This window comes from Polyodon spathula, chromosome 8 (genome assembly GCF_017654505.1).
Source record: "Polyodon spathula isolate WHYD16114869_AA chromosome 8, ASM1765450v1, whole genome shotgun sequence".
In the NCBI taxonomy this organism is placed as follows: Eukaryota; Metazoa; Chordata; class Actinopteri; order Acipenseriformes; family Polyodontidae; genus Polyodon; species Polyodon spathula.
Genome location: NC_054541.1, coordinates 9,781,243 through 9,800,575, shown reverse-complemented (window position 1 = coordinate 9,800,575; position 19,333 = coordinate 9,781,243). Strand labels below are relative to the sequence as shown.

At 38.4% G+C, this 19,333-nt stretch overlaps 2 protein-coding genes across 5 annotated transcripts; one reads left to right on the top strand and one right to left on the bottom strand.

The window, feature by feature from the left end:
* The first annotated feature begins 1,340 nt into the window (after positions 1 to 1,340).
* LOC121319343 (MRG/MORF4L-binding protein-like) lies at positions 1,341 to 6,350 on the top strand. Of its 4 annotated transcripts, none has more exons than XM_041256685.1 (6): positions 1,341 to 1,537; positions 2,559 to 2,680; positions 3,162 to 3,243; positions 3,554 to 3,628; positions 3,756 to 3,792; positions 4,632 to 4,799. In XM_041256685.1, exons 1-6 carry the CDS (start codon positions 1,402 to 1,404, stop codon positions 4,708 to 4,710), a joined length of 531 nt encoding a protein of 176 aa, XP_041112619.1. In that variant the 5' UTR covers positions 1,341 to 1,401; the 3' UTR covers positions 4,711 to 4,799. The 4 variants fall into 4 exon arrangements, with proteins under 4 accessions (XP_041112619.1, XP_041112618.1, XP_041112620.1 ...); XM_041256684.1 differs by having other exon boundaries at positions 3,756 to 3,831; XM_041256686.1 differs by lacking the exon at positions 3,756 to 3,792 and having other exon boundaries at positions 3,554 to 3,644.
* A 4,741-nt stretch (positions 6,351 to 11,091) lies between these two features.
* Positions 11,092 to 12,064, bottom strand: LOC121319342 (DNA-binding protein inhibitor ID-1-like). Its single transcript, XM_041256682.1, has 2 exons — positions 11,508 to 12,064; positions 11,092 to 11,289 (listed from the first exon to the last, which is right to left on the bottom strand). Exons 1-2 carry the CDS (start codon positions 11,868 to 11,870, stop codon positions 11,254 to 11,256), a joined length of 399 nt encoding a protein of 132 aa, XP_041112616.1. The 5' UTR covers positions 11,871 to 12,064; the 3' UTR covers positions 11,092 to 11,253.
* Between the last annotated feature and the right edge of the window lie 7,269 nt (positions 12,065 to 19,333).

Here is a 19,333-nt window from a genome sequence, read left to right as displayed (position 1 = left end):
AGGGCAGAAATGCTGGCACAAAACCCAGGCAACCCTTTCTGTCTGTCTGTCTGTTTAGTAATGTACAGTAACTGAGATACATAGCAATTGAGGTTAAACACTCACCACATGTTACCACCTCATATAAGCATGTATTCATTAAATTGTGTGGGCTGCGTAAGATTCATAGAAAGTTCTAGTGGCTAGGCCTCAACCCTTCTTGGTCCACTTCAGCTTTAATGACCTGATTGAGGATGTTTTTAATATTTGATTACAAAAAGAAAGTACCAAAAATGAAAGAAAATGAGAGGCTTCAACATGGAGTAAAAACCGAGTTTCTGAAATCACTGTATCCTGACACCTGCAGCTCCAAGCCAGGAATTCAGAGTAACTCTTGGTATTAACCTGGACACCTGGAACTCCACTCAGTGTAACTCTTGTGGGCAAGAGCACAGCCAGGAAGGTGTGGGTGAGGGGCTGTTCATCACATATGCCAGCAAGAAATGGTAATAAACTATTGCAAATCTTGGTAGCCCCTCATACCATATCTTTGAGTTACATCACTCAGTTCATGCAGCTTTTTAAAATGACTGAAACTGTAGGTAGGGCCACTTTTAAAACTTATTATAATACACAATTGTCCTTACTTTTTGATGACAGTATGATTTTAAAATCCATTTCTGACATTTTATTACCTTTATTCTCCTGCTCTTATTGAAGGTATTTTTGTCCATGTTAAGCTTTTCAATGTTTATAGACCCCAAAACGTCACATATTTTATTCATTGAATAGTGATTCAAGAAGATCTAAAGCACTTGAGTGGTGTCCGAATCAGCAAAGGAATAATGAAGCCGTAATTGCCCTAGGCAATGTTTCAGTCCTACACTGCCTGTGCTCTGAGATAGTGGAGAAAGGAGACACCAGTCTGTAGTTGTGCAGAAAGAAAAACAACTTTGCCCTTTTCAAGCTACCACCTGGTGGCACTGTGTGCTAATTTGCAATTAAAGTCATATCAACTCCATATTAGACTAATGCTAGAAAGATTAATTTAGATGAACAATCTCTTATAATAAAAACGTAAAGCACAACACTCCTGTGAAAACCTTGTTAGGAAGCAGAGTCAGAAAGCAGCATCTTACACACTACACACCTAAAGAGGAAACGTGGACATTAATGTTATCCAGAAAATGCAAAACACAATACGAAAAAATAACTCCATTACTTAGCTATAATATGCTATGCTATAGTCTGCAATAATAATAATAATAATAATAATAATAATAATAATAATAATAACATGATGTGATCGTTATTTGGCCGGCAGATACTCTTAAGGTCGTAAGGGGGCGCTGCTGCGGGAACTTTGGTAAACAGAAGCCCTGTGCCGTGGTCTTTCTGGTGTGCTTTATTTAGACACAGAAAATGGGGGAAGCAGAAGCTATACCTGCCGATGAAAAACAAGCGGATTCCGGCTCCAGTCCAATTGAAGAGTCGGTGGTTTGGAGTCAGGAGGTGGAGGTGTGCCTGTTTCATGCCATGCTAGGCCACAAACCCGTAGGTGAGGTTACAAGTATAAAAGCGCGAGTAAGTATTCCCGGCTAGCACTCGAGAGGCCTTTGAATCATCGGGCTGGAGTAGAAAGTTCATCCAAAGGATGAGTGCTTGTTTAGGTTGGAGCCAAACATTAATTCGTCATTGACGTACGGTACATTGTTGTGTTTTGTAGCCGTGGCCTGAATACAAGGCTTTGTTTTTTCATGTAAATGCACACACAAACGTTCCATTATTTAAGTTTACAGTATTTAAAATAGAGGCATTTCACTAAATACTATTTGGTATGTATTAACCCGGACAATACAGATCATGATTTTAGTTGAGAACCTTAATATAACATTTTTTAGTTGATACGGAGACCAAATTATTCGCGGTTTCCATTTTGATTTGGAATTTTCAGATATTTTCAATTTTTTTTTTTATTATTATTTTATATTTGCAGAAAAGTTGTGGAGATGTGCAAACTACAAAATGCATTTTGTTCTTTCAAACACAAGCGCATGTCATGACAACAACTGCGCGCCACAACAACCTCCTTTCGCGTTTACCAGCGGGACTAAGATTTATCGGCAGGGCAGCCGCTGCTTAAGAAAGTCATTGCAAATAGGATGACTCATTGTGTGCTTCATTAGGATCTATAACATAAGACCCTTTTGTTTTTGTGTTAATCCCTTCAGGTAGAAGGGGTGGGGTTTATTCCAACGGTTTCTTCTTAAAATGCATATGAGAGCGACCTAAGTATCACAAGGACATTGACAATGTGGATGACCAGATCCAGCTTGTCAGTAAATGTTAAACCTTGTTGTCATTTGTATTTGTGCGACACACGTCCCTTGTACCTTAAAGGGTTCAAACAACTTTACCCCCTGTGGGGAAAAGGGTACCAGTAAATAGGCTTAAATAAGGATGAAAATGTATGCTTCCTGCAATTTTAAGTCTTTTTTTTTTTTTTTGCTTTTGCAGCTACTTTATCACCATATAAAAATGCTCCCCAATTTCATATCAGATTTCTTTAATCATTACAGGTGTAAATCGTCATTTCCACATGATCTGCATTCGGGATAAATTCAGCCAGAATATTGGGCGCCAGGTGCCCTCTAAAGTCATTTGGGATCACTTGGCGACAATGTACGACATGCAGGCGCTGGTGCGTATGCAGTGGGTTGGGTAAAGCAGATGTTCAGTGACCATTTCTTTTGAGATCCATTTAAGCACATTGTAAATGTATGTGGTGGAAAAAGTAAACCTGGTGGTGTAACCAGTATTTGTTATTTCTGGAAATGTAGAAGTATTTAACAGTCTGGGATTGTGCTGTATCTATATTTAAAAATCAATTTTATATTTAAGTCGACTGTATACTTTGAAGTCTAGACAACATTGTTTTTAATAGCAGACTGCCATGCTTTCCATGGTTGATTTATAGTTCAGTGCTTTAGAGTATGTAAGTGCACCTAAACAGTCTGGTCTAAACTCATGCAGTTTATAAACTATATTATTCAGGACAATTCTGAACACTAGTATGAGAAGGTACACTCTGTTAACTTGACTTAAACTAACAGAATGTTATTGTTTTAGGTGAAAATTAAGGATGTACATTTTTACACTAAAATAATGTTCTGTTACTCTAGCATGAATCAGAAATCTTGCCTTTCCCCAACTTGGAGAAAAGTTTTGTTCTTCCAGATGATATCATTCAGGAAGTAAAAGAAGGTAAGAATGAACTAGGAGTTGGTATTGAAATGAAAAGGTTGATCAGTAATATTAATGTTTAATGAGGTTCACCTGAGCTTGTAGTTAATTCAACTCATTAGTATATCCTGAAATTACACTGGTGAAGGCACTATCCAGAGTGTTTGTTCTACTTGAATTAATTTAATGTACTCTTTACCCTAAAACCTGGAATGTATTAACCTGCAATGCAATCTGGGTCTTTTTTTTTTTCCTATCCCTGATAACTGCTGCTTAGTTGCTTATGTTTTTAACATCCCAGAAAAATAAGTAGTGGTGATTGCTGTTGCAGGAAAAGCTGGAATTGAAGAAGAAACTAGAGAGGAGATCAAAGAAGAAACGGAACAGCCAGCATTAGTAGAAGAAGGTACTTCATTCACAAGGTGTCTCTTTGTTTTCAGTTAGATGTTGGCTGTGGTAAATCAGCACTTTGGCGCATGGTACTATCAGAAAACAGTGACGCTCATTCTGGCCATTTATCTTTCATTTTTAAGGTCTGTGTCCCACGTTGGCTGGCCAGGAGGTTGAGAGGTATGGGCAGAATATGATTCACTCTGTTCCACCAACAGGGTATGACCTCGTTTGAGAAATCATACTATTACAGCACATGGCCTTTTGTTTGGAGCAGGTACCACCTGGTTTTCAGATGACAGATATTGTAGCCGCCTTATTGTTAGGCCAACGCAGTGCAACGTGGTCTCGTAAAGGAACTAGAAGCACAATTGGAGATCTTGTTGCACCTCTTTATAGTTCAAGTACAAGCTCCCCCACCCCCCTTTATCTAAAGAATAGGCATAACAAACTTAGACCTGTCAGTATATCACAATACACTGAATCTGTGGAAGGTTGAAATGTTATAATTGTTACGTTGTTCATAATGGATCTGAGGAATTGACAGGGAGCTCAAATGTTATTTTGGAGAGAAAATTAGTACCTCTTCATCTTGGTCCTCCTCTGATTTTTGTATTTGTTTTGGTCTGCGGTGTGAATATTATTTGTCATAGCAATTTTAAACTGCAAATGTTAATCTTCTTTGTGACCATGACAATGATTCATGATTCAAAGGAATGCTCAGTGTACCTTAATTCCCTTTTCTGGTCCCCAGGAGGCCCTGAGGATCACTTAAAAAAAAAAAAAAAAAAATATATATATATATATATATATATATATATATATATATATATATATATATATATATATAAAAAAAAAAATGCTGGGGCCATTGATCTCACATCACACTTAACTGTCCATGCTCGCCCAATGTGCTTTGCTCTTCACCTCAAGTGTATATTCCCTGGCGATTGGGATATAGTGGAGGTGCCAGTGCATATGTATGTCACCCTTAAATGTTATAACATTGATCCTTGCAGGGAGCAACTGCTCTGTGAAACTGGCAGAAAAGGCCAGCATCAAAGAAAAGGAGAAAGACAGAGAGAAGGGTTCAAGTGAGATTGCAGCGAAGGAGGCTGCAGACAAGCGGAAGCGGAACCGAGTGACTGAGAAAGTGTTGAACGCAAACAGTAACCCCTCCAGCCCGAGCGGGGCCAAGCGGCGCAGGACGTAACATGAATGCCACCAAACAGCAGCCGCAGAAGGGAGCCACGCTTCTCGAAAAAGCGGGGAGCGAAATAACACAGGAGGGAAACTGGATACCATTCCAATATCTAATCTGAAGCTGAGGATCTGATTGCTTGTTTGTAAAAGTTACCTAAGATCTATCCACGTAGTTCCGTAGTGTATCTGGATAATGTTAGACACTTCCAAGGCTTCTGATAGGTCTGAGTGTAACTGGTCCACCTGTTTTATATTATCAGAAACCACCTTTTATGTTTATTTAATTTCCTAATGCCACTGCTTGATCTCCCCAGTAGTAAGTAAACTGGATTTAAGAATCTACTCGGATTGTGGTTCCCCCAGTGCACTACCCTTTGTTGAAGATAATGCAGCTCTGAATTATAAATAAAACTTTTAACTAAACATGCTGTATAAATTTCACATACTGGGTCTGTACAGTGCAGTGGGAGTCTTATTTCAGTCTCTGCAAAAAAAAAAAAAAAACACCCAGCTGAACAAGATATAACAAAGACAACCATACAATCCAAAAAGGCCTGTTTGGATTGCTATTTAATACAGCTTAAAATACAGATGTTCATAACCACTTTAAGCTGTGTTTGTACAAGATGCATTTTTTCACTGTGATCATATTTTTTTTTTTTTTAAATCATTTTTCAGTATGTATTTCCATCTGTGGGAGACCATTATTATGCCTCCTTTGTCTTGAACACTGCCGTGCTATAGAAGACACTTCAAATAAATCTTGTGCGTTCAATATACAAACACACTTGTAAGTCAGGGAAGCAAACGCTCTTGTTCTCAAAAATGTACCCATGTACCCAAGTCTTGCATAGTTCATTTCAGTGAAAGTTCAACTGGCACCAAGTGATTTTCTGTTTTTAATTATTTTTGGAACAGAATGCCTGGGTTTCCTTTCTTTTTTTTTTTTTTTTTATATACATTTCATCAGGGATAGAAAGAAGACTCCTGCTGGAGAGAAGTTTGATATATTTTCAACTTTATAACCTTAGCTGAAGTGCATCGGATAAATAACTGCATATTAAAACAAATTTGGACCCTTGTTTTCAGTTCGATTTTGTGATGCTAGTGTGCCGTGGCTGACTGATGTATGTGAAATTCTTCACATGTTCACTAAGATCACAGTTTTTATTTTATTTGTACAGGTATGGTGAATAGTGCTGATTTTCTTTTAAATGAGTTAAATGTGGTCTGTTCAGAAGCATTACTGGAGCCTGGCAGGACATGTACAGGCTCTGGTATTTGCTTGTTTGTTTACTGTTTGTAAATCTTACACCATCTTTTCTGTACAGTGCTTGTGTTGTAGAGCAGCAAAACAAAGATTTCAAACCACTTAAAGTTTTCAGTACAGCTAACCCTGATTTTATTTGTTAGTCTTTTCTTATACAGGTACACATGCAATACTTGAATTGTCCATTGTTTGTCATATTGTTTTTTTTTTTTTTTATGATTTAACAATTTCGTTTTAAGCATGTTTTATTAAACATTTACTTGAAAGCCTGTAATATTTTGTTTCATTTTATTTTGGTCCAGTCTTGGCACTGCACGCAAACTCATTTGATTATTTTGCTGTACATATTTATTGGAGGGTTTAAGAGATGTGGGCAGCTGTGGTAATAATATACAGCTGCAGGCATGTTTTCCACCTGTGTTTTACTAGTAACCTTTTATCAATACACAACAGTAAACTAAATAAATATGTACATACTGCATGCTTATAGGAGAACATTATACAACTAGATGTCTTCTCCCAAATCCTCTGCGCATCTCTGAGCAGCAGTAAACATAACCTAGCAAGGTGAGTTCTGTAATATTCTGAAAAATGGAATCTGAATATTAGAATAATTCTTGTTTTATTTTCAAAACACAAGCAGTGGACAGTGGTAAATAATTAGTTCATTGTAAATTATATTTTGTAATACTTTCAATCATGTATAAAACGTGTTTATAAAACTGAAGGGTTGATAAACCACAGCTGACTTTTGGGCATGTTTAGAGAATTTATGAATCCAGCTGAATTGCATCAAGCACTTTTTTCAGTGGTGATCGCCCAGTGCTGTAAAGTGGTCTGAAAATAAAACCTGCGATAGCTTATCCCAGCGTCCTTATAATGGTATTAAATCAAGTAGACACGTGTTTGTCTAATGCTTTCAGCAAGAGAATATTATTTCAACAGCTCTAACACCTGTATTTGTCTTTGGAATGCCATAACTGTGTTTCATTGGTTCCCGTAATGAAGATAATAGCTGGAATGCTGCTTATTGTTATTTTCATACATTACGAAAGAACAAAAAAATGCCAAAATTATATCAGATAATCTGCAGCTTTGTAAGATTTGATTGCACAGCCTTATGTATTGTACAGTGTTATGCTTCTCTTTATTGTTTAAAGGGGCAGCTTGTCCCAAGGGGAAGGACACTGTCTGGATTCCCTGCTTGTTCTCCTTGGTCTTGAATGTTAGATATTTCTGTCTGTCTTTCAGATATCCAAAGGGCGCTTTACTAATTTGCCTGCTACAACTATTATCTGTCCCTTACTGGAGATGGTTTCGGGAGTTGACAGGTCGTACTTCTGTTTCACCATCATAATATTTCCACAAGAGGACACCCTTGTAAATATGTAACTGTCATTAAGCTCTAAAATTATGTTTGCTTATTGGCGCACGGTGATATTTACAGAATGAGAGGGGAACAGAGATGGCGCAAAGAACTTCAGGACTGCTCCGCCTCTCACTGCATTCCGCCGCCTCCTCAAGACTCACCTGTTTAGACAGCACTTGTAGATCTGTACCCTTCCTACTATGTAGTGGATTCGCCTGCCCAAGCACCACGTTACTGGATCCTAAACTGATGCCCTGTCCTTGCACTATTGCACTAATATTATTGTCCTTGTGGATATAAATTGTTGTAATCCTAACCTGCTGCATCTTAGTTCACATTGTATTTTAGCAGTATAAATTGCACTAACTAAACTAAGCCTATACTGTAGTTAAATATTGATTTTGCATTGTAATCTTGTATTGCCTTGTAACACCTGGAAGTCGCCATGGATAAAGGCGTCTGACAAATACAGGTATAATAATAATAATAATAATAATAATAATACAGGATTCGTATAATTATTTTTTATTTATTAGTAAAAGTAGTAAGATTTGTGTAATGCTAAGACAGTACTAATAACAATAAGAACAATACGTTTTAGCAGTAGTGTTAAAACAAAAATGCCCATGGGACAATTTTAAACAGACTAAAACGCAGTAATGGTGACATTCTTGTCTACGCGATTATTGTGTAATAATCGTGTCTACCACTAAAGGGCGCCACAACCTAATGCTGTAAAAGCTAGCATTTAAATCTAACCAAATAATGTTGTATATAGGCAATGACTGGAAAATGTAGAGACATTTAAATGTTAAACAATATATCATAATTCGAATTTTTTTGCATTGAAATTTAACCCAAAATGTTTAACCCAACTGTTACCCGGTCTTTTAGACTGGTGACGTTACTATAGACATTTTAAAAGATGAAATAACATCAGTCGCTTTTGCTTTTTGGTTGGCTTGTGTGTTTGTATGATATACTGGGTGATATTCCTGGAACAGAGGTGTTCTGGTTTTGAGGTTTAACTCGCTAATGTATATTGAATAATATACAGTATTAATTGAATAATGGTGATGAAATATGTCTGATTCTAAAACGCGACTCATACGCAACAGGTAGCTTTGCTAGTACTGTTTTGAGCATTAGAGCTTGACAAGTTTTGACTATGGGTTTCACAATAGTTGTTTGTCTGTGAAAAAAAAAATCTATAATGTGACCTTCTTCTTTTTCTTCTTCTTAATGTAAAACTGGAAAGGATGTAATTAAGCAGGAGTATAAAACGTTACTTTTAACGTTTTAACGGGCTAGTAATTAAAAAGAAAAGTTTTTTTTTTTTTTTTTTTTTTTTTTTTTTTTTTTGTGCTAATTTCTTGTTCTGTTTGCCAGTCATGCTTGTTATCATAATGAGGTCCATTTGAGATTTCACTTTTAAAAATATAGTCTACTTTGTAATGCTGTAATATAGTATAATGTTTTATTAAGGGAGCAATAAGCCTCTCTTCCCCTCTGGCAGACACTAAGAAAGGAGTGCTTTGTTTTTTGGCCCGGCAATGGTTAACTGTTCGTTAAAGAAACGGCAGTTGATTGTAAGATTTATTTTATCTCCCTGGTGCAATGTTGTTCCAATTCTCCTGCAGTGCGATGCACACAGCTGGCGCAGTAATGTTTTAAAGCAAAGCCAATGTGTGATTGTGTTTGTGTGATAGTATTGTGCCAAGGGCAGGGAAGGGCAGGCGGACCCAGACTGAGCGGCGCCTCTCCACACCTGGGGAAGTTCAGGTTAAATAGCTCCACATTCCTGAGCACACAGCTGATTGAAACATTAACAAACACTAATCTGAGAGCCAGGCTGCAGATGGGCCGGGACCCCAGCCAAGAACTGCTTGTGTGTGTGTGTGTGTGTGTGTGTGTGTGAGAGAGAGAGAGAGAGAGAGAGAGAGAGAGAGAGAGAGAGAGAGAGAGTTTTTACTGTGAAGGACAGATCGCCCTGAATTTTGATAAGAACATGTGCGTGCATGATTTAATTGTAATTATATATAATTTGTAGAGCACATTATATAATCATAGATTTTAATTTAAAGAAAAAAAAAGTTGTTAACATGTACACAAATGAATTTCACATAAGTTTAAGTTGTTTCGGGTTGTCATATGTGTAATTATTTTAGAGAACAGAAACTAGCATCACTTGCTGTGAAACTAAATGCCACCTTTTTAAAGCGAAAGTACAATGATTTAGTTTTTTGTTGAGAATTAAGAAAGTTTCCAAAATCAAAACAGATCATCTTCATCTTGTGTTGTTTCACACACACACACACACACACACACATATATATATATATATCAATGGTATATATATAATATATATATATCTATATATACCGTTATATATATTATAATAATAATATATAGATATAATATATCGATATATATCATTCTAGGCAACTATAATACAAAAAATAAGTGCGTGTGTGTTTTGATACAAATCAGACTGAAGAATGAGGTATTGCAGAACTTCTTAACGCTTTAAAATAAAACGTTAACCAATTAGGGTTAAGAAATTGTTGCACTTTGCATGTGTTCAGTTAAAAAGTGAACCATACATTGTTATCGTTTATAAATAGGTTATAGTACAGTGTATCTTATCATCTCATGTCACAGCTGCCTCAGATAATTTACAAAACACACACATTTAAGGTGGTGCAATGTGCGATTTTTCGGGCAGTGCGTTGTTATTTGTATTTTTCTTTTGCAGCAGCAAAATGTGCAGTTTTCAATTTGTGTATGAAGATTTTAATCGTGCACGGTTGGCAGATGTGTTTGCTATAGGATTCATTAAAGAGTTTGAAGTTTTGTGAATACTTAATCCTCCACTCGGTCTTCTGTATTGTGCATTTTATATCGTTGTGTATGTATCATGTGACTCATACGGTATTGTTTTTATGCGCAGCAAGGTCGAGAGTTTGAGGCAAGGTCACTAAATATGTATTGTTAAAATGTTGTATTTGAATGAAATATCGTGTCTTGCTTGATCCCATGGAAAGTTTAATGGTGATGCACTTTGCATTAAGGCAATACAGTAAAAGCAGATCAGCCTAGCATTTGTCATTAACGCACTCTTTGGCGGCTACCTGGGACAGTGTTAACTGTTAATAAATAAATAAATAAACAAATACATCAATAAATAAAGCACCAAAAAATAACTCAATTTTCAAAATAATTTTGTTTTAATAAAAACACCATTTGGATACATTGTAAAAAAACAATATAACGTTCACATCGTAAAACATTGTAATATACAATACAATATATAAAAGCTCTCAGGAATCTGAGAAGTTAACATTTTTTACAAAATATATAATCTCTCCTACATGTTAAAAAAAAACAAAAAAACAAAGTCTGTCTTGTAAAAGTCAATGTGAAGCACCCACTGGACGGTCAATTGCGATAGTGTTCATGGAAACACCAGTTTCTGAAGGAGCGGCTATTGCTGCCGCAAGCTACAGGTCCAGAAGCGAGGTCCCGGGTCCCATCTTAACTGGCTGGTGGGCAGAAAGTGTGCTCTTAGCGGCGGTGTGGTGTTAACGAGGAACACCCCCCCCCCCCCCCCCCCCCCCCCCCCCCCTCCCCCCAAACAGTCAATTCGCGTTAACAGACTTTTACACGCATCTAGTGTGGGACGCTTTCTACTTCCATGCTAGATCAAGGTTAAAGAAGTGATGAGCCGTCTCACGAGAACACCTTGTTCAGTTTATTTCCTTCAAGAAGTTTACTCTTCTCGTCACCAACAGATGGGAACTCAACGGCACACGATCCTGTCATCTGCGCAGCCATTCTGAAAAGGGAACACAAGTAACAATACAGTAAGTTTAAACGTGCAAACACACGTGGGCTTGTTACATGACAGCTTCCTTATCTACAGATTACAGTGATGAACCCAGACATAACGACCATAGACGTCAATCGTGTATTACTAGAACGCGCTGTTATTTGACAGTTTACATTTAGTTTTGACTTGTGGCGTTAGACTTAAACAGTTCAAAATATATTTACCTCAACTGTAATGCCTAATTCAGCATTCAGGGTGGTCAGCGGTGAACGGGTCAGCGGCGAGTTGTTCGCGCCCTGTGCCCGTGTCAACCCCGGGGAGTCCAGCTCGACCTGGAGGTCCCAGATGTAGTCGATGACGTGCTGCAGGATCTCCATCTTACTCGCCTTCTTGTTGGGCGGCAGAGTGGGCACCAGCTCTTTCAGTTTGCTGTAGCAGCCGTTCATGTCGAGGAAGACGCTCATGTGCTCGTCCAGCAGCGGCAGCTTGCATTTGGAGATGGCCAGGCTCTGCTCTGACAAGCACCTCGCCATGTCCTCGCTGCTAACCTTGCTCTTCAGGGCGCAGGTAGATCCGACGACTTTCATGTTGACTTGGTGAAGGTGGTAGTGTCAAAATAAGTTTGTGAACTGAAAGCAAAAACGCACACTGCAAAGGCTGGTATCTCGAAGACTGAAAATAAGAAGCGAAGGCAGCCGTTGAAAGATGACTGCTGCTCCTTGCTGTATTTGTCTCTCTCTCTCTCTGTCCCAGGTGATTACAGTGTTGTAATGAAGCGCTGCCCGGCGTTTGATATTTATTTCTGTTGCCAGTTTTCTGGGCGGGGCCTAGTACAGTGATGCTTGTCCCGAGCAACCAATGAGGAGGTGAGGATTCGGAAAAGTGGGCAGGGAGAGCGTCCCGTTTTGAACCAATGAGAAGTTGGACCGATTATCAAGGTTTACAATCTCAGGCGATGCTGATACAAATGGAAACAAATGTGTTGTGTGTTTTATGGGTGATATGTGGGAACCCAGCTGCCCCGCTGAGCAAGGCTGCAGGTGGAGGGTTTGCCTCAGGGCATGGGTGGGAGGCATTTCATAAGAATGGTGCAATTACAGGATAAATAGGGTTTTGATTGCCGTTAACCAGACTTGCAAAATTGACAAAAAAAAAAGTAAAAAAAAAAAAAAAAAACCGTATACAGTAAATATAAGAACGAGTTATGACCCGTTAGAAATGGGCTTTCTTGAAAACATAATCCATTCATTGTATTAATCCCATTTTGATTATAGTTTATTTTACCATGAAACCGTATGTCTGTATTATCAACAATGGGATTAAAATAATGCTAACTGGTCTACTTAACATTCCTTATAACATATTTTAGTGCAATACATTCAACCACGCAAACACGCCTACGTGTGACTTAATCCACACATCGCACACGTAATACTGTGGTAAATGCTGTGCAAAATGAGCAGTGCTATTATAATTTGCCTAATAACGATAATAAAACAAAACAAATGGGTATGTTTGTTGACAGACTGGCATTTTACAATTCGAGGGAGGGAGAGTGTTACATTATCCGGTTTTGGGAAAAAAAAATTCAAAAACTATATCGTAGCCCCGGCAACAAAATACTTCTTGAAGAAAATTCGATTAGCTGAGAGATATTTCACTGAAAATCCTATTTAGCAGCGTTTAGCACATTAAAGCACTCTTTCTAATTACAAATCGCATATTTCTACACCCACCCCGACTTATTAAAAACAGTTCTTAGTGAGAAGCTTTACAGATTCTTTCACATATCCCCACTGTGTACTTAGTGTTGTGTGCATTGAAATTGCATTGCTCTGCTCTGAATCTTCCACAGATTGTCTAAACAAACCGAGGCAGACTGGCAGGCGCCAGCCCCGTGACGTCACCCATTCATACAATCCCTGACGCCTGTCAGACTGGCGCCGCGCGGGCGGTCTCCATGGAAACCACAAACAACAGGCTCTCACTCCCCAATTCACCTGCGCAGCGCAAACCCTGAGAACAAACTGGCTGCAGAAGATCGTCATTCATTTGTCACCTAAAAGCTTTCTCTAAAGAGATTACCGCCCTGCACACCTGCAAACTGCCATTGTCGCCAGCGAGAGAGAGAGAGAGAGAGAGAGAGAGAGAGGATGCCTGCAGTGTGTTGTATGCTGAAGGGAATGTTTTTACTTTTTATAGAAAATTCATGCAGATGGTGTCAGGGCCTTTCCTTAAGAGGATATATTTAATTATTTATTTTCAGCATTTTCAGTGCATGTGAGATGTTATGCAGCAGTTGCATTGTATAGAATTTAAACACTTTACATATTATATTCTGGCTAATTTTATTTATTTAGTTTTCTTAGAAAACAGTCAAATTTTTAGAAGAAATATAACGTATATGTCAATACATCAACGTAAGTGTGTGTGTGGGGGGGGGGGGGGTAAGATTTAGGGAAGAACTACAGTACTATACTGTCACATTTATTCACATACGCATATAACAAAACATGCAGGCATACAAATATATCTGCATTTCAACTTTTTAATCAATTCAATAGCATAACCACAGTTTAGACAAACTGCCAGTAGTGGCTTCGTCTGCTGCTGTCTGACATTCAAATTGATTCCCATCAGCGCCTCATTACGAAAAATGGTCTTCATTTCAACTCCATAAATGTGATTAAGTTCTGCTCACCAGCATTACTGCCCATTTTATCACAGTAATTGTAAGCACCGAAAGAATAACAGACAGAAGTTTCTTTTTCTTTTTTTTTTCTTTCTGGAGCGGTTCACAGACGCTTAAAACATCTTTTCCTTATGACTTTCACAATTAAGTTCGGTACTATCAATGTCATTCCTTTTAATAACTGCTAGTCTAAAAGTAATAATCATTCTAAAGGAATTCCTCTGAAGTAAACATATGTTTACCATACAGTCCTCATTCAGTGCCTGGTGATGTATAGTTGTTAGGGTTAAGGTTCAGCATGAATAGCCGTACGCTTCATATGGAATCAGTACATTGAACACCATGTTGTGTAGGTCTGCAAGATTTACTTAGCAATTGTGCCAATGCAAAACAAAAAGAACTACCAGTATCACTGTTAATAAAATTGCTCTAGACAAAATACATGGGGACAGACAGAGTTATTTGTCTCTGGTTTTGCAACACTAAGAAAATATGGTGCAAACTATGTGGAAAGCAAAAACATATTGTTATCCCATTGCAATGTCCGAGGGTGGCCACATTCTTTTCTTGTTTGTCATATTCATGTTTGTTATTATTTTAAGTTTCTGAGAACTGTGAGACTGAGAAGGCCTGTAACCCTGCTTTGAGAATCTGTTCCTGAAAACTATTTAAGCTCGATCTACAACTGCAGAACCAAATGGTTCTGAAGTATCACATATATTACAATACTTTTTGTACAAGGAATGTCATCTAGTTACATACACAATACAGGTTTAAATTGTTTCAGAACTACTAATGTTCATTTCATTTCCAGTACTAGCACTAAGATGACTATAACCCCCTGATTCTTTTTTTTGTGACACCTCTCCACCAGCAGAGTTTTACATCCTGTTGCCCTAACAGCCCCTTCTCTCAGGTCATGGCTCAGAAAGTTGAGGGCGCTTAGAAAACAATGGGAGATCAGAGCAAGGATTGTGGGAGAAATCCAGGCTGGAGCCACTGTGTCTGGGACTCCTCTTTGCTCTCTCATCCAGCCTTTGTTCAGCTGCAAAAGCTATCAGCACTTCCTACTGACACCAACAATAACTCCCCACAGCTGGGCCCTTTTAATCTTGTTTACAGCACATCAAGGCAGAAAAAAAGCATGCATACATAGATGAAACATATTAGCTCCTGATTTTAACTGACAGAGAAGATCTCCCCCCTACTGGTCAGCCCCTTTTTACAATGGTTAATTAGAAAAGTTTAGATTATTCGTGGTGGGTTTTAAACGAGCAATTAACTGATGTGTAAAAAATGATCTTTGTGCGCTCCCCTTGCTTTTTTATTTCGAAATGGTTGGAAACAAACAGCTGTTACAGTGCTGGCATTTTCCCAGCAGTGGAGTGCCACCAGTCACACACTCCACCCTGAGGGACTCTTAACATGCATAGCAGCTTTTTACAGCTCTCACAGCTTCTTTTTATAGCAGTGCTTGCAACAAGGGAACTGTGCAAGCCGTAACTACCCCTATTATCTTCTGCGGGAGTAGAAACCTTTTTTTTTTTTTGTGTGTGTGTGTGTGTGTAATTTAGGGCCAGATTTCTTAAAAAAAAAAAAAAAAGATTTTACAGTAAAGTTTGCACTGTTTTTTTTTCCCCTCATTAAAAATACACAGCAAATGTATTTATTTATTTATTTGTATATACTCTAATAATTTGTCGTATCAACAATACAAGGGTTTTTAACAGGGACTGTCTTGCACTTGTAATATTGTTAGCTATGTGCTGTGGTGATTGTGCTGTAATCCCTATATAAACAACTAAATAAATATAAGCCACATACTGTACATGGCTTCACAATGGAAAAAAGGGGAGTAGGGTTAAGTGAAGGTTCATTAAACTGACATAGATAAGCGTAGTATGTAGACGCTGAATAAGCCTTCTAGTGGACATGTTTGTCTTTTAATTGATTGTGTTTTTGTTTAAAATGTTATTGAGTGTTTAATGATGATGAATGGCATAGTGTGTGGATGTGCATTATTATTACTATGATCTATATTATTAGTTTTAAGGCCAATGGAATTGCATGCGCTCTACATTAGACTTATGTTTTTTCTCCGCTTAGATGCAAAACAATTCTGGCTGCATATTAGAAGGGTGGAAGAAAAAGAAACTGTTTGGTGGGTAATGCATTATTCATGCCCAGGTGATGCCCAGGCAAGCTTCAAACACTCTCCTGGTCTACAACCAACAGTCCCACTGCCAGCTGTGAGCAATCAGTATTAATTAACCACTAACCATGTCCCTGTTAGCAATGAAAGAAACATTATTACTGACCACCGATGTGCAAAAGACCCAAGTATTGCTGTTTACCAATCAATTAACAGCCTGTTAATGAATATAGTTCATTTCATCTCTTTACAATCCTAACCTTATTTACATCACTAAGCAGGTTGTTTTCAAGCAAGAACATGCAAATACTGCACTATACAAAACATTCATTAGCCGAGAAAAAACGTTTGCACTCACTAGCTAGAAACTCTGGCCAGTTAATTGATTTATAGTACATTGATCTATAGCTTTAACTGCTATGGAAATGGGGTGTGGTAGGTATGCACATACATAAGATAAATAAGTAAATCTAAAGAAAATATCTAAGAAGGAACCCGGTAACATTGGTTATAAAAGGCAGTCAGCCCTTAGCTGTGCAAATTGATCCTTTCAGTGCAAATTCAGAAATACTAGGAGAATCCAAGATAAGTAATGACAAGGTAAAGGGGAGTACCATCAAAATCCCAAAAGAACCAATAGAACCTTAAAGGGATGGACTCTTTCTTTCTTTCTTTCTTTCTTTCTTTCTTTCTTTCTTTCTTTCTTTCTTTCTTATTTTCTGTTGCTTCTCTCACTTCATGTAACCCAGGCTGATTGAAAATACAATCCGCTGTTCAAAGTTTGAGAACTCTCTCATCCCCTCCCTGCAGATTGGGATCAGCTCAGATGTAGGCAGGTGTGTGAGGCTGGGAAACAATAATGCAGGTGAGGTGGTGGATGAGACCATAACCATGGGAACCTGCCACGATGTTAAATATTAACACATTTTATCAGCTGCTCCTGTCACATTCCACAGAAAATCAGTTGCATAAGTACAGACTTTATTGATTTATGGTCCCTTATTCACAATTATATGGTCGATACCCAAGTTTCACACAGTCAGGATCAATTTATTACAAGCTTCTGTTATTGTACTTCATGAGAGAAGCATAACATATTTTGGGAGATCATTCACCAATTAATATATAAACTATATACCAGTATATCAAATGTAGAAATTATTTATTTACATAATGAAAGACACAAAAGATTAGATATTAAATCTTTAAGTATGTACCTTTTGGGTGGGGGGGGGGGGGGGGGGGTGGGGGGGGGTTTAACAAAAGAACTAAAAATAAATTCTCGACATTGAGTTTTTATTCTAAATATTAAATTAGTAGGTGTTTAGCAGCCTTGAAATCCCTTAAGGATATTCCAGTCTTCGTGTCAAAGATGCCGCTGTTCCTGTACATGGAAATGCTTCGGTGGCAGCTAGGTGGTGCATTCGCTTGATTGCCTGACATGAATGCTGCTTGTTGACCTCTGTGTTGAATGTATTGTGTGGGTCAGGGGGGCTCACAGAATTACAAGGAGCCCAGAGTCTGGACTGTTGTCTAATCACAAGCTGTTGGTTGTTGAATAGCTCTTTCACAGCAGCTGAAGTTAAATAACCAACTCACAAGGTTCATTTCAGTATAGGTTAAACATTAATATGTCTTGTTTCGCAGGGGACAAAAATACAGTGCATACTTTGTAGTAGAACAATAAGTCCCATTTGCAGAAATCTAATCAAAAACTTTAGCGGAAGCAGTGCTGTTGGTGGTAATTTGGATATAATTTTGTTTAATCAAAGCAGTTATGAAACGATACTGTGCTTTAAGACATGCTGATGAGAACTGACTGAGTTTTACAGCAAAACAGCTGATAGGAAACATGTTTTAACTGAAGGTCATTTCAGGTTTCAGATGCCAGAAACCAGCAGCCTGTGCAATAGCCAGGATTCTGGTCTTGTCAGATCTCAGGCGCTTAGTAGGGGCAGGCCTGCTCAGCACTTGGACCCTGAAGGAACATCTGCTTCTCTGTATAAAGTGGTGCTGCTGACTGTGCCCTGAAGCCTGGCCAGCACACCGGCATGCTGTTGTGAAGCCTGTTGTGTGGCATTGTTAGCCTTGTGGACAGTGTTGGAATGACAGGCAGGTTTCAAGCGGTACCTAAATTCTTTACCTATGGTGCCAGAGCCTCACAATTCATAACAATTTACCATATCAAAAAATGAGTCTGCTTTATTACGATCCAATCCATGTAAAAAGTAGGCACCATGAAGGATATAGTAAGAAACAACCCTGGTGTGCGTAGGAGCCATTTGATTTACAATCTGTTTGTTTATAGTTTTGTACAGATATGTTTTCTGTACCTATGTATGTGTTTGTACGTTTCTTTTATTAACAATGTCGTTCCTTTCAAAATACAGCCTCGGCCAATGTTTGGACATTTTTTGTACATGTACATAGTCATTATGAGTGTTTGTTAAGGTAACATCTTACAATAGTCACACGAATAAAGCTGATCGGTTCAATAAACATATCCATTGCCATTATTAATGCATTAGAATGAAACAGTATATTTTTAGGTGTTGCAAGCTTACAAGTCCTGACACTTTTTTTTTTGGCATCTTGAAAGTGATAAAGAGCTAAATCCATTTTTTCAGTAATACACCGGTAGTTATTTTTATCCTGCCCTTGCCTGAGCTGACCCCATGGCTGCCCTCACTCTCACACCGAGGGGGAGTAGCTGGGTGGGCACTCGGAGCAGCTTGTCCCCTTATTCAGAGCCAGAGAAGAGTGCCTTCTGCAAGCCCAGTTCCCACACAAACTATCAAAGCACTTAATAGCTTCTAAATTAGCTCGCCATCTGCTAGTGCACCAATGGCATGCAAAGATCTATTGAGAGCATGGACATTGTGTGCTGGAATGCTTTCCACTCCACTAGCAATTGCTTGGAGAAGCTGGGTATGGAGGCTAATATGCTGTCAGAGGCTGGGCTGCACAAAGGGAGACACTGTTATAGTTTGCCGCAAATCTAACAGCACCAGAGCCCGTTACTGTGCTGTCCTTCCACTCCATTCCTGCTTCGCGGAGGCTGAATGAAACAGTTGACTGGCAGTGCATGGGACCTCTATGACAAGCCAGTCTTCGAGTTATGTTTAGTTTATTAGTACAGCCAACCTCCCCTTTGTGGAAACACCCTTCTTTGGAAATAGTGATTAGATAGGTTGTAGGAGGCACCG

What these genes read in the sequence shown, in the direction of transcription:
- LOC121319342 (XM_041256682.1), bottom strand. Translation starts at nt 11,870, where the DNA reads ATGAAAGTCGTCGGATCTACCTGCGCCCTGAAGAGCAAGGTTAGCAGC. An exon ending in AATTAGGCATTACAGTTGAG is followed by an intron (nt 11,290 to 11,507) that starts GTAAATATATTT and finishes TTCCCTTTTCAG; the next exon opens with AATGGCTGCGCAGATGACAG.
- LOC121319343 (XM_041256683.1), top strand. Translation starts at nt 1,402, where the DNA reads ATGGGGGAAGCAGAAGCTATACCTGCCGATGAAAAACAAGCGGATTCC. An exon ending in GCTAGGCCACAAACCCGTAG is followed by an intron (nt 1,538 to 2,558) that starts GTGAGGTTACAA and finishes TAATCATTACAG; the next exon opens with GTGTAAATCGTCATTTCCAC. An exon ending in CATTCAGGAAGTAAAAGAAG is followed by an intron (nt 3,244 to 3,553) that starts GTAAGAATGAAC and finishes TTGCTGTTGCAG; the next exon opens with GAAAAGCTGGAATTGAAGAA.